The 14,601-nt window shown below is 50.8% G+C and overlaps 1 protein-coding gene across 1 annotated transcript in view; it reads left to right on the forward strand.

Moving 5' to 3' along the window:
• The first annotated feature begins 342 nt into the window (after positions 1–342).
• LOC110323419 (blood group Rh(D) polypeptide) overlaps positions 343–14,601 on the forward strand; it is a 31,435-nt gene continuing 17,176 nt past the window's right edge. The window contains exons 1-3 of the mRNA XM_021200632.1: positions 343–583; positions 10,114–10,300; positions 13,366–13,516. Of these exons, the coding sequence (XP_021056291.1) occupies positions 439–583; positions 10,114–10,300; positions 13,366–13,516 (483 nt within the window). The 5' untranslated portion in view covers positions 343–438. The remainder of the gene's footprint in view (positions 584–10,113; positions 10,301–13,365; positions 13,517–14,601) is intronic.

Here is a 14,601-nt window from a genome sequence, read left to right on the forward strand (position 1 = left end):
GGGCTGGAGAGATGGCTTAGTGGTTAAGAGCACTGACTGCTCTTCCAAAGGTCCTGAGTTCAAATCCCAGCAACCACATGGTGGCTCACAACCATCCATAACAAGATCTGACTCCCTCTTCTGGAGTGTCTAAAGACAGCTACAGTGTACTTACATATAATAAATAAATAAATAAATAAATAAATCTTTAAAAAAAAAGAAAAAGAAAAGAAAAAAACCAATAGAATACAATGAAAAAAACCAAGACAGGCTGAATGAACAACCATACTAAATAAATGTTGCTTCTTCCTCCCATGACATTCCTCCGCGCTAGGCCAGCCCTGCAGCCTGAGATAAGACCTTTGGTGGGTGTCTCTCCCTATCGCTCCTTCAAGTGCGTGTGGGGGACACCCCTGAAGCTTGCAGCTGGCAGAACCCAGGCACAGCAACAGACACGAGATGGGCTCTAAGTACCCACGGTCCCTCCGCTGCTGCCTGCCCCTGTGGGCCTTGGTGCTACAGACAGCCTTTGTTCTCCTCTTCTGTTTTTTCATCCCCCATGACACAGCCCAGGTGGATCACACGTTCATGGCGAGCTATCAAGGTGAGGGGCTCAGGGGAGGGGTCAAATCGCCCGAGGGTAGGGGAGGTCTGCGGCTCCCCAAGGGTGCGGGGGGGGGGGGCAGCTGTTTTACACTATTCCCAAGGAGAGGGGTTCCAGCCCTCCCACTGGTTGCACAGAGACAGTGTGGGCTGGGCTTTCGGGGTCCCTGGGATTTCTCTCTTCCTAGAGCCCCATCTGGATTTGCCAGCACAGTACAGGGATGTGCTTGTCTGTGCTCCTGAGTCCCCTGTTCAAACAGTCTTTACAGTGTTCTACTTCTCTGCCCAATGCTCTCTCCTTTGTGGCAACGTCTGTCATGCTGGTTGTGTTGTGCTACATGGTGGGGTCTCTGTCACTCCTTCCTTTTTTTAAAAAAAAAAAGTTATTTTTATGATTCTTAATTAGATGTATGTATCCCATGTGGGGGTGTATATGAATGTAGCTCTCCGTGAGGGGGGGAGGCACTGTATCCCCTGGGAACCGGTGTTACAATAATGAGCCACCCAGAGTGGGATGCTGGGAGGACCAAACACTGGTCCTCTGCCAAAGAGAGCCACCCCCACCTCCCACCCCCGCTTGCTGGCTCTTTTCTACATTGCATGTCCCCTCTTCCCTGCCTTCTCTCCAGGGTTGGAAAGCCTGCTTAGGGTTCAAATCCAGAGCCAAGAAAGAGTGGCTGCTGGGGAATGACGGTTTATTGTATGTGTGGCCGTGATGAGAACAACCTAAATGAGTCCCATGTCCACAGTGAGGTGTGCTTGCTCCTGTACAAAGCAGCCCGACACGTCTGAAGCCTCGGCTCTCCCTGGCTGACAGAATGCTCATGATAAACAGATGGGCCCCTCGAGGGGTGTCCCCAAGGGGTGTCCCAGGGACAGAGCTGCAGCCTGAGCCAGTTAGCTGGAAGCACAGGAGTCCATCCAGAGGCTCCTGCACGTTCTCCTTCCTCTCTTTGTGTGTGCACATTTTTTCGAGACAGGGTTTCCCTGTGCGGCTCTGGCTGTCCTAGAACTCACTCTGTGGACCAGGCTGGCTTTGAACTCAGAGATCTGCTTGCTCGCTTCAGTCTCCAGAGTGCTGGGATTAAAGGTGTGCGCCACCAGCACCAGGTTCCTTCACTTCTTTCGCATCCAACCCAAATGTTCATTTTAACTTCATCGCTTCCTGTTTCCCCACGAAGTTGAGCATTGCATGCACAATAAGGACTGGACACATGGAGTGTGCAGCTGATCTTTATTGAGCACTTGCTGTATACAAGGTACTATCCAAACAGCTTCCTATTGGTCCCTCACTACAACCCAGTGAGGCAGGCTGCTCTGTCCTCCAGTTCTCACTGAGGAACTAGGTACTCTGATGTTGTCACTAACCTAGCATCACCTAACAGCACATCAGGCTGACAGTTGGGGAAACCACCCAGGCCAACTGATGCCTGCAAGTTGACCCCAACTACTACTACTACTACTTCTTCTTCTTCTTCCTCTTCCTCCTCTTCTTTTCTTCTTCATATGAGTACCCTGTATCTGTCTTCAGACACACCAAAAAGGCATCAGATCCCATTACAGATGGTTGTGAGCCACCATGTGGTTGCTGGGATTTGAACTCAGGACCTCTGGAAGAACAGTCAGTGCTCTTAACCACTGAGCCTGAGCCATCTCTCCAGCCCTGACCCCAACTTCTGTATATCCTAAACAAACAAACAAACAAAGGAATGAATGAATGGATGGACGTAATTCTTAAAAGTTCTGTAATGCAGCCAGGCATGGTGGCACACAACTTTAATCCCAGCACTTGGGAGGCAGAGGCAGGAGGATTTTTGAGTTTGAGGCCAGCCTGGTCTACAGCCTGGTCTGAGTTCCAGGACAGCCAGAGCTACAAAGAGAAACCCTGTCTTGAAAAACCAAAAAAAAAAAAAAAAAAAGTTCTGTAATGCAACAGAATTTTCACAAATTAATAAATAGGGCTGGAGAGGTGAAACAGGGGTTAAAACCAGAGGACACAAGTTCAGTTCCCACCATGTCCATTTATAACTCCAGCTCTAGGGCATCTAATACCCTCTAATGGTCTCCTTCTAAACCCATGCACCCCAACTCCCTCACAAACAATAATCATTATTATTATTATTGAATAAATAAAAAGAATTGAAAGAATTATCATGTAAAAAAATTTTCAAAGCAGGACAGAATGGCACACCCCTTTAATCCCAGCACTTGGAAGGCAGAGGCAGGCGGATTTCTGAGTTCGAGGCCAGCCTGGTCTACAAAGTGAGTTCCAGGACAGCCAGGGCTACACAGAGAAACCCTGTCTCAAAAAAACAAAAAAGAAAAAGAAAAAAAAAAAGAAAGAAAGAAAGAAAAAGAATTACCATGCATAGATAGATAAAGATCATCAGCTTTTAGTGGAGTGCTAATGCAGTCTTCCAGCCACTTCTAAGGACTGTCTGTCTGTCCTGGGCATCTTCCAGGCTGCGTGCGTCTTACTCTGTTAACCACGTCTGGGTCGCCTGTAATGGAGCCAAATGGGCAGGGGTGAGAGAGCAGGATCCAGGAGTCAGACCCAAGCCCCATTTAGGAGATACAATCGCCTACACTTGGTGAAAAAGAGGCGAGGCAGGTGGGCAGGGATGACGGCAGACAGGTGATTGGGTGACAGCCTCGCACATCAGTTTCCGTTGCTGTCATGAAACTCCATGCTGGCGACAACTTATGAAAGAAAGCATCTGATTGGATGGTTAGAGTCCGTGGGTGGGCTGAGGGCACAGAGGTGGGAACAGTAGGAAGTTCAAGTCTCAGACCTCCAGCAGGCCCGTGTGCTAGGGATGGCGAGAGACTTCTGAAGTCTCAAAGCCTGAGGCTGGAGCACCCCTCCTCCAACAAGGCCACACCTCCTAACCATTCTCAGAGTCCACCAATGAGGGACTCAAATGTGAGAGCATGTGGAGGCTGTTCGCATTCAAAGCACCACACTTCACCAGTTCTTAAAGAAACACAAAAACTGCAACCCGGAAAAGCAGAATCTATTGGTCATCTATAGCTGTGTATCAACTATCCCCAACTTTAGTGCCTTAAAAAAAAAAGCAATCATGTCAAGTCAGGTAATGGTGGGGTGCCCTGTGCCTTTAATCCCAGCACTTGGGAGGCAGAGGCGGGTGGATCTCTGAGTTCGAGGTCAGCCTGGTCTACAGAGTTCTAGGATAGGTGGGGGCGGGAAAGGTCAACCATGTCATTTACCCACGACCATGATTCTGTGGCTCAGCAAGGGAGTATTACTCATTTGGCAGCTTCACTTGGGGTCAATCATCTATCCAAAACCTAGGAGTTTCCCCACAGCAAGCATTGGTGTGGGCTGGGAGTTTCAGGCCCGTTCAGACTTCACCTGGCAGCCGCAGGCAGCAAATGAGAAGGAGGTGGAGGGAAGCGTGTATACAATGTCTCCTGGTATCCCATTGTCTAAGGCTAATTACAAGGTCCCTACTCACAGGGGAGCAAACTACACCCAGAGGCGTGCTCCGCTGGGGGCCATCTGGAACAGTTTACCAGAGACAGCCCCATCCTAGGACTGCCAAACTGGGGGACTATCTCTTGGGACCTTTGCTTAGGAAGCCACCATTGGTCCCTGCTCTCCTCGGGGGACAGGATTATGGGGAAACAAGAGGGGTTCTCCAGTGAGTCAGCACCTCACACCTGGTACCTCCAGCTCGGGGGTGGGGGGGGGGAAGCTCTATCTGTATTCCCAGACTGCTCCTGTGATGGAGGGACAGGAGGGAGCGGAGACTCTGGGGACAGAAACAGTGCTGGGGGAGGGGAAGGGGCAGTGGGAGGGGAGGGGGGAAGCCGAAGAGTTCCTCTCCTATGTCTTGTTTCCTTGGACTATCAGGAGGGGGTAGGGTGGGTGGGCAGAACCGGAAGGAGAAAAGGGAAGAGGTCTCTGTGGAAACATTTAAGGGCAGAGCTGCAGTAATAGATCTAATGTATGACAGGCGAGTGTGCTCCTGTCACAGCACCAGACCTTTCAGGAGCCGGTGAGCAGGTGTCGCCACCCATTTTACAGACCCGGGAGCTGGGGCACAGAGAGAACAGGGCTTTACCCCTGACATGCAAATTCAGGTCTCCCTGCACATGGCAAGAGTGTATATGGAGTTCGAATCTCTTTGTCACCTTTTAGCAGCTGTGTCGCCTGTGCTAGTCACAGCAGCCCTCTGTGCCTCCCTTCCTCCATGTGTAAAACGGGAAAGATAACCGGTGATTATCACCGACTGAGGTGGAGACCTGGGTCCGGCCATGAGATTGCTGGAGACCGCTTCCATTGCTTCGCCGCTGCGCTCAGAGGCACTTTCTTACCTCCCAGAAGGAAGGCCTGAAATTTCACTTCCAGCACTGGAACTCCTCCCCCACCCAGTCGTCCCAGCTCCTTATCAAGCTCCAAACACCTTGCTTGCGGTCCACCAGTTTATCAACCCTGGCTGGTGCGGTGGTGACTGAAGCTACCGCCCACGGAGGTGCCCAAGTCTCTGGGCAGGACGCAGCCTTGGGATGGCGGGTGGGAAGGGGCGGGAGGGAGCCGGGAGAAAAGTGAGTCTGAGTCTGAGCCTGGAGCCGCAGGAGAGGAAATGGGAAAAGCTGGGCTTCGGGGGTGGGGGTGGGGGTAGGGGGGAGCAGGGAGGGCGCCCGAGGCCAGATGTTATCGCTGAAGAGCTGGACTGACTGCCCGCGTTCTAGATCAGCGACAGAGTGTCTGGGAACTGTTTCCCTCAGTCTCTTCTTCCCAAGGCACCCGTTCCTGCTTTGGGACCCTGTGAGGCCGTTGGGGGGGGGGGAATCAGGGACGAGGAGGAAAGCCACGAGACCCCATTCCTGGAGCCGGTGGCAGCTGAGCCAGGAAATGCCTCGCCGCCCACCCCCGACCCCCTAATTTCTAACCTTCAGGCTCAACTCTACCCCCTTCCTCTCTACCCTCCCCTAACCCCTTCTTCAGAATGTTCCAGGGCCATAAGGGCACAGACACTGACAAACCCAACCCTATGGTTTCCGGAGAGGGAAACTGAGGCTCAGAAAGGACCAAAGACTTGCCTGATGAGATCCTTTTGCCTAAGGAGGCGCACACCAGAGCTAGAGCCTGCCTACCTGGCAGAAAAGCACTCACTGTACCAGACCAGAACCGAGTTCAGTACAGAGGTGCTGTGTGGCCCCAAGCAAGTCAAGACCTCCCAGGCTGTTAGTCTTTCCTCGCAACCTGCAGTGGCACTGCCTTGATGCCAAGCGGCGACAGGTTTTGTTTCAGAGTGCTGTGCAGCCCAAGGCTGTACACATTTCCAGGGGGATGATGGTTTTTGCTTGGCCACAGTTTTCAGTCTTAAATGTCCATCGTACTTTTGTGCATACACACTTCAGGCTTGGCTCCTGAGGAATTTGAACCATCCTCAGAGGATGTGCAAAGGAAGTGAGGTGTTCCTTCCCTTGCCCCGTAGCATCGCCGAGATGGACAGGGGGAAATGGACCCCACACTGCACACTTCCTCCCACATCAGGGGAGAAGGTAGGGACTCCTTAAGGCACCAGAACCTTGATCCTTGGCCACCTCCTGCATCACAGGGGTGTCACCCATCGCCCGCTGACACTGTGTGTGTCTTCCAGTGGAAGTGACACCAAAGGAACTTTCCGGTAATGAGAGTGTCCACCGAGTGTGTAGAGCTAAGACTGAGACCAGGTGACTTCTCCTTCTGGTGACTGACTGATTAGTAAACAGCTCTGTTCACAAGCCAGTTCCTGGTCAGAAGCACCTTCATTACACTGGCCCAAATTCCCTCAGAGATTCACTGCACACAGAAGGTGGGGAAATATGTCTCAACAGAAATTCCATTTGGCTAGGATTTGGGAAAGAAACGGCCAAAAGCTCAATTAGGCAGATTGTCATGTGGCCGAGTCCTCTGGGGCTCTCTACCTGTACACAGAAGGCTGGAGTGGCCAGCGCACCATTTAATGGTGGTTAGCGTAGTAATAACTGATAGGTTATTTCTAGGCCGGTGAAATGAACCAGTTCAAGCCAGATAAGAATAAGAGTATATTAAAGAGAGGCTTATTGGGAAGTTGCTCTTGGATGAGATTGCTGGTCCCAAGGACAGCGGCCAGAGAAGTCACCATGGGGAGAGAGAATGGGGTGGGAGTAGGGAGAAAGAGTTTGGGGGGGGAGGGAGAAGGAGGAGGAGGAGGAGAAGGAGGAGGAAGAGGAGGAAGAGGAGGAGGAAGAAAGACAAAGAGAGAGATTAAAATGTCTGGATTATGTCAGAAAGAGCCTCTGGGGGAGGGGCAGCCCAGCCCTAGCCTGGAAAGTTTAGGGTGGGGGGCAGGGGATGCCAAGTAGGGATTGAGGGATGCTTGGAGAACCTGCAGGCCAGGTCCACTTTGATATGTAAAAAAACACCTAGGGCTGGTTTCCCCACCTTGGTTCAAAAGCAGGTGAGTCAGCTTATCTTTGGTCTGTGAACAAAAAAAAAAAGGAGCAAGAAAGCAAGCTAAGGAGAAGGTTTGTGGTGTTTTGAGGGTGGGGTATTTGGGTTTTCGAAACAGGGTTTCTCTGTGTAGCCCTGGTTGTCCTGGAACTCACTCCGTAGGCCTGTGTGGCCTTGAATTCAGAGATCTGCCTGCCTCTGCCTCTTAAGTGCTTGGGACAGCACTAGGGGAGGTTTTTATTCTAGATCTGAGGAAGAGTACAGCAGAGGTGTCAACAAGGATCCAGACTGAACTAGACCATTCAAGAAGAGAGATGGGGGGAAGAGAGAGAGAGAGAGAGAGAGAGAGAAGGGAAGGGAAGGGAAGGGAAGGGAAGAGAAGAGAAGAGAAGAGAAGAGAAGAGAAGAGAAGAGAAGAGAAGAGAAGAGAAGAGAAGAGGGAGGAGGGAGGAGGGAGAAGGGAGGAGGGAGGAGGGCAGACCAACCAAGAGAGCCAAGCAAAAGAAATCAGGAGAGAGACAAAGAGAGAAACAGAAAGAGAACACATGGCCAAAATGTCAGGGTTGTACAGGAAATAGAAGGTGGGGGAAGGGAAGGGAAGCCACTAGGCTGGGCAAGGAGGAGCGATGAGAAGACCAGGATGGCACCGGTGCCTCTTGCCAGGCGGCCAGCATGCACTTTGGTATGCTAATAGGCACCTGGGTTAGTGCTTGTCCCTGGTTTCCCTGGGACCTGACAGCTTGAACCCGAGGGTCTTGGCAGCCTTGCGGGCATTGAGCCTGATTGGAGACTGGCTCTGAGCAGCAAGTGGACTGAAGAAGGGTTGGGAGTGTTCGGAGCAGGTGCTGGGGCCCATCAGACTAGTGAGAGTGACGCCTCGGCCTCCCTCCGTCCCTCAGTCCCTCCGTCCCTCCGTCCCTCCCTCCCTGAAGACAGAAAGGCCTGACCCACTGCACTGGGCTCCAGACAGCTGGGGCAGAGAACATTCTTTAGGAAGAACCTTCCTTGGGGTGGCCATCAGGGAGGGCCTCTCTGAGATCTTTTCGCCTGGGGTGGCATTTTCACCCTGTGCCTGAGGTCAGAAGTGAAGCAGAACATGCCCTGTCACCCTGAGACTTTGGAATTCTGAGCTGGCCCACTGTGGAGGCTTGTGTGAGATCTACTTAATTACAAGCCGAGGGACAGATGAGCAACATCTGATGGCTTTCTGTCCTCACGCTGTCAGCCCCTCCCTCTTCCTATTGTGCCAACAATAATTCCAGCCTTTCATCTGACACAAAAGGGCCGGAGCATGGAAAGGCTGTATTACCGGCTGGTGTTGACCGGTTCCCCGCATTCGTGATGCCTGCACAGGTTTGTCTCCGCTTTGCAACTTCATGAGGTTTATTAGAAAATACTCATAACTCAGTTTTTCTGCTATCTTCTTTTCATCAGTGAATTCCTGGCAACAGTTTACAATTGTCTCTAGTTGCACAATCATTTCCCACCATAAAAAACCCAAGCAGGGGGCTGGAGAGATGGCTCAGCGGTAAGGAGCACTGACTGCTCTTCCAGAGGTCCTGAGTTCAAATCCCAGCCACCACATGGTAGCTCACAACCATCAGTAATGAGATCTGATGCATACTTCTGATGTGTCTGAAGACAGCTACAGTGTACTCATATACATAAAATAAATAATTCTTAAAAAAATAAAAGGAGCAGCTGGATAGACGGGGCACTGAGTCCAGATGCTTAGTTAATGGACAGAGACATTTTGCTGCTCTTCTGGGCACCTCTCAGTCCAGTCAGGTTGATGGTTAAGATCAACCACCACTGGCTGTTAGCAAATGTTAAACACTTAGCATGGGCTCCCCTAAAACTCAGAGAGACCAAGACCACACAGCTGGAAAGTACGCAGTCTCACTGAAGCCACGTTTATCTGGTTCTGGCCCGCATGTGCTAATTATTAAAAACTGGAATCACGTTAGTAGCGTTTCTTCCTCTGCTGGGGCCTCAGGGTGACTTGAACTCACGACTTCAGCAGCTCCTCCTAAGGCCAGAAACAGCATTTTCTGCTGGCCCAGCAGGTCCCTTACAAGAACTGGGAAAGAGCCAGCTCACCTCTTCTCCCCCCACACACCCCCGATCCTTCCTTCCTTCCTTCCTTCCTTCCTTCCTTCCTTCCTTTTTTGCTTCCTTTCTTCTGAGATAAGATTTCTCTGTGTAGCCCTGGCTGTCCTGGAACTCGCTCTGTAGACCAGGCTGGCCTCAGACTCAGAGATCCTCCTGCCTCTGTGCCTCCTAAGTGCTGGGATTAGAGGTGTGTGAGCCACTATCCGGCTTCTTCCTTCGTTTAAACATTGATCCTTTGGATGCACGCGTGCACACAAATGCACCTATGTGCATATGGGCGTGGAAGTTCCCACCCACGTGGAGGTCAGAGGACGACTCTCCGGTGTCCATTCACTCCTTCCACCATAGGCTTTGGAGGTCAAAGTCCGGTCCCCAGGCTTGTGAGACAAGTACCTTTTCCCACTGACCCATCTTTCCAGCCCTTCCTGCTACTGCTCACAAGCTCCTGCCACCCAGCTTGTTTGGTTTTGACTTGCTTTGTTTTATAATTTCTTTCCAAGCTGCTTCTTATGAAGATGACTTGGTTCTTCCACAGGAACTCTGAGCCCCCTCTGTCTTCTCTTTTGGGCACATCTGGACTGATCAACTGCAGAGGCCTTAGCATGTTTGCTCATGGTAGATCCCTGCCCACAATCGCAGAGCAATTTTTCCTTCTCTGAATGCCAACGACACAGGGTCCCTGACACTGCGCTTGCCCACACCATAGTGTTGATTTCTCATCACGGTTGACCATTTTCTGTGCACTCATACCTGCCTGAACCACTTTACCAGCTTTCGCTCATCTACCCTCACCTCAACCCTGCGTGCTCAGTAGTCATTAGCCCATTATTCAGATGAGAAAGTTGAGGCCCAAAGAGGAGAAGCAACTTGGCCAAGCTCTCTTAAATGACCTCTGATGTCCCGTCATGGTGACTGTGTCTGACTCTCACCTTTCTCCCTTTATCCCCACCCACTCCACCCCTCCTCATTCACAGTCCTCCGGAATTTGACCCTCATGGCAGCCTTGGGCTTCGGCTTCCTGTCCTCGTCCTTTCGGAGACACAGCTGGAGCACTGTGGCCTTCAACCTCTTCATGTTGGCCCTCGGGGTGCAGGGGGCAATCTTGCTGGACCATTTCCTGCGTCAGGTCCTTCAATTGAACAAGATCAACAGTCTGTCCAGGTACCTGAAAGGAGCTGGGTCATATGGGCGCTTTGACTCAGGAGGGGGAAGGTTCATGACCTCTTGACCCCCATCTCTGGCATACAAAATACGTAGGATATACTGTTTCTACAAGATTTTCGTTGCTTATACAAAAATCTAATTTAATTGGCCCTCCTGGGTATGGGTATGCCAACCTTGTGGTACCCAAGAGATCTGGAGCCATAGCTCACCCTTGGAGTCTCCCTAGTTTGTTATTAATGACTTGGATTGTCATTGTGAACAATGACGGAGGCTAGTAGGAAAAGTAAGAAAAGGAATAAACGAACACAAAACAGAACAGCATACAGAAGTGTCACCTAGAGAGGCTCTCTCTCTCTCTCTCTCTTTAATATATATTTTATTATATATAAGAACACTGGGGCTGGTGAGATGGCTCAGTGAGTAAGAGCACCGACTACTTTTCCAAAGGTCCAGAGTTCAAATCCCAGCAACCACATGGTGGCTCACAACCATCCTTAACGAGATCCGATGCCCTCTTCTGGAGTGTCTGAAGACAGCTACAGTGTACTTACATATAATAAATAAATAAATCTTAAAAAAAAAAAAAAAAAAAAAGGAACACTGTAAAAGCCGGGCAGTTGTGGCACACGCCTTTAATCCCAGCATTTGGGAGGCAGAGGCAGGTGGATTTCTGAGTTGGAGGCCAGCCTGGTCTACAGAGTGAGTTCCAGGACAGCCAGGGCTACACAGAGAAACCTTATCTTGAAAAACAAAAGAAGTAAATTTAAATTTGGACTGGAGAGATGGCTCAGCAGTTAAGAGCACTGACTGCTCTTTAGAAGGTCCTGAGTTCAAATCTCAGCAACCACATGGTGGCTCACAACCATCCATAACAAGATCTGATGCCCTCTTCAGATAAGCCACCATGTGGTTTCTGGGATTTGAAATCAAGACCTCTGGAAGCTCAGTCAGTGGTCTTAGACGCTGAGCCATCTCACCAGCCCTAGAGAGGCGCTATCTTAAAGACAGAGAACAGTGGCTGGTTATTGGATATGCCCGCCTTTAATCCTAGCACTCAGGAGCCCTAGGTAGGTGGATCTCTGTGAGTTTGAAGCCAATCTGGTCTACAGATCACGTTCCAGGACAGCTGGGGGCCATATAGACAAACCCAGTCTTGGAAAATTAATATATATATATATATATATATATATATATATATATATATATGATACTGATTTGGTACTGATTTGATCCTGGAGGCTGGGTTTCTCAGCAGTTGGCACAGGAGGCCGTCCACCTGGGTCTGCTCCGACCTGGGGCTTCACTTTTCCTCAGTGCATGGTGGATGTTGCTTCTGATATCAGCAAATGACTTAGCAGAAGCAGCGTGGTTCAATTCTGCAGTGAGAGGGAAAGGCCTGGTGGGCGGGGCCCATCTGATGGAGACAGGTCCTCAATGGAGGGTCTCCTCTCACAAGAGATCCTCCTGCCTCAGCCTTCTGAGTGTGGAGATTACAAGTGCGCTCTTACTACTGCTGATTTATGTGGTACCGGGGGTCAGGAGACTCTCCCTAGAAAGTCCAGGCAGTGATCAACTTCCTTGTTGCATCTGATGTGTGTTCAAGAATTCTGCTCTTACCGGAACTCCCCAGGTGTTGTCTCTATCCAGGAAGTCATCCAAGGTTCCCATATTGCTCAGTCAGCCTTTTTAATCCCCCCCCCCTTGATTTTTCGAGACAAGAGTTTCATTTGCTGTGTAGCCCTGGCTGTTCTGGAACCCACTCTGTAGACCAGGCTGGCCTCGAACTCACAGACATCCATCTGCCATGCGCCACCGCTGCCAGGCTGAATCAAGCTTTTTAACCACCCCACATCAGGGTCTTTCCCTGCTGCCTGCTGCCTCGTGATTTCTGGACCGAGCTTGTCAGAGCAGTAAGCACTCACTCACCAAGCATAGCATGTCTGGTTGCAATGACCACCGAGTTACCCCACATACTGAGTCACTCCTGGTCCACACAGGACCCCTTCCCCATGTCCTTCTCTTAACTTCCCCTTTGAGCCTCATGAACAACGGCGAATGCTGGGAAGGCTGCTTGGAGACGGGTGGACTCTGGCTTTAGTTCTAGGCCAGTTGGGACCTGAATCTCATTTTGTTATCAGTAGGTAGTAGCCATCCTTTCAACTCCCTGACCTATTGTACACTATGGGGAACATAATGCCTACCTAGCAATCCCAGCTGATGGAGGGCTGACCTTTAAACTTGGGCATCTCTGTAGCCTCTCAACAGCATCCAGATGCCAGCTTCATTAAATCCCTAGACTTCAGAGAAAAGCTCAGTGCCACCTCCCCCAGGAAGCCCTCCATGATAAGCCCAGTTGGCACAGCTGTCTCAGGAAACCCCGTGTCTCCCAAGCCAACCAAAATCACTCTGAAGACAAAACAAAACAAAACAAAATAACAACAACAACAACAAAACTATGTTTTTCTCTACCCGAATCCCCACACGGAGCCTGCACACTTGTCCAGGAGAGGAAAGATTTGACAGGCTTCATGGTGCCGGCCTCGATTTACGAGTTTCCTCTTCAAGTGCTTGCCATTGCTAATCATTTTTGTATTATATACGCATATACAATGTCTTCCTTCTAACCCCTGGCCCAGCTCCGGGGAAACAAATAGGTCATTCTTATTTTACTGGCAGATGCTCCGTGAGTAACCAGCCGCTTGGGTGGTGGGCCAGCAGGTACACGGGCGCCCTCTACTGAGCATCTGGGTGGCCACGGCAGAAAGGAAGTGTGAGGTGGCAGTGGAATTCCGGCAGCTGTGTCCCTGGGGAAGAAAAAGCCACTCTGAGTCGCAGCGACTTGTAGGAGAGGCTCCGAGACTCCCAGCATCACTGTACCCTGGCTTTGGGCAAAGAAAACTCAGACCACAAGCGCCGCCCTGATGGGGCGCTAGCGCTCCTGTGGGCGGGGCCCGATGAGAGAGAACTTTTCCTCATCCTCTCATCCTCTCTCCCTCTCCCGCTCCCCTCCCCTGCTCCCCTCCTCCTCCCCTTTCTACTTCCCTCCCCATCCCGCTTCTCAGCATCCAGACAGCTACCTTGAGCACCTTGCCTGTGCTGATCTCAGCGGGCGCTGTCCTGGGGAAGGTCAACCTGGTGCAGCTGACCGTGATGGTGCTGATGGAGGCAATGGCCTTTGGTGCCATCAGATTTGCCGACGAGAAGGTCTTCAAAGTGAGTTCCCCGGGCCTGTGAGGGGGACCTTGGAGAAGGTGGGGAGGTAGGACGCTCTACCCCAACTGGAGCAGCAAGTGGTTAGGCTCCACTGAAGGTTAAACACAGCAAGCGAGGGCCTGGAGCTTCACAAGGTGTTTGTTTATTTGTTTTATGTATTAGTGCTCTACCTGCATGTACACCTGCCCGCCAGAAGAGGGCGTCAGTTCCTGTTGTAGATGGTTGTGAGCCACCATGTGGTCGCTAGGAATTGAACTCCTGACTTTGGAAGAGCACCCAGTGCTCTTAACCGCTGAACCATTTCTCCAGCCTCTTCATAAGGTTATTAAGGGATGTGTAAGATGAGTTCCCAGAATGCAGTAATCAGGGTTCTCTAAAGAAAGAACTGATAGAAGTGTGTGTGTGTGTGTGTGTGTGTGTGTGTGTGTGTGTGTGTGTGTGTGTGTGTGTGTGTGTATGATATTTCAGAGCGACTAACAGGCTGTGGTCCAGCTAGTCCAACAATCACTAACTCCCAATGGAAATTCCAAGAATCTCACAGTTGTTCAGTCCAGCAGGCGGGATGTCTCAGCTGGCCATCAGTAGACACTGGAATCCTGAAGAAGTCGGTTCTAGCACCCGTGAAGGACTAAACTTGCCAGCAAGAGTGAGGACCAGCAGGCAAAGAGCAAGTGTTTTTTTCTTCCATGTCTAAGATCTCTTGGGTTTCAGCTCATTCTAGATATAGTTGACAACCAAGCAGAGCCACCACACACAGTCACCCTGGCAGCGGTCCAGCGAGTTACAAGTGAAGTTGATGGAGTTTTTGTTGTGTTTTTTTATTGAGACAGGATCTCACTCTAGCCCTGGCTAGCCTGGAACTTGCTATGTAGACCAGGCTGGCCTCACACTCACAGAGATCTACTTGTTCCTGCCTCAAAAGTGCTGGGGTTGCCGGGCAGTGGTGGCACACACCTTTAATCCCAGTAATTGGGAGGCAGAGGCAAGTGGATTTCTGAGTTGGAGGCCAGCCTGGTCTACAGAGTGAGTTCCAGGACAGCCAGGGCTACACAGAGAAACCCTGTCTCGAAAAACCAAAAAAAAAA

Source organism: Mus pahari, chromosome 6 (genome assembly GCF_900095145.1).
Source record: "Mus pahari chromosome 6, PAHARI_EIJ_v1.1, whole genome shotgun sequence".
Classification (NCBI taxonomy): domain Eukaryota; kingdom Metazoa; phylum Chordata; class Mammalia; order Rodentia; family Muridae; genus Mus; species Mus pahari.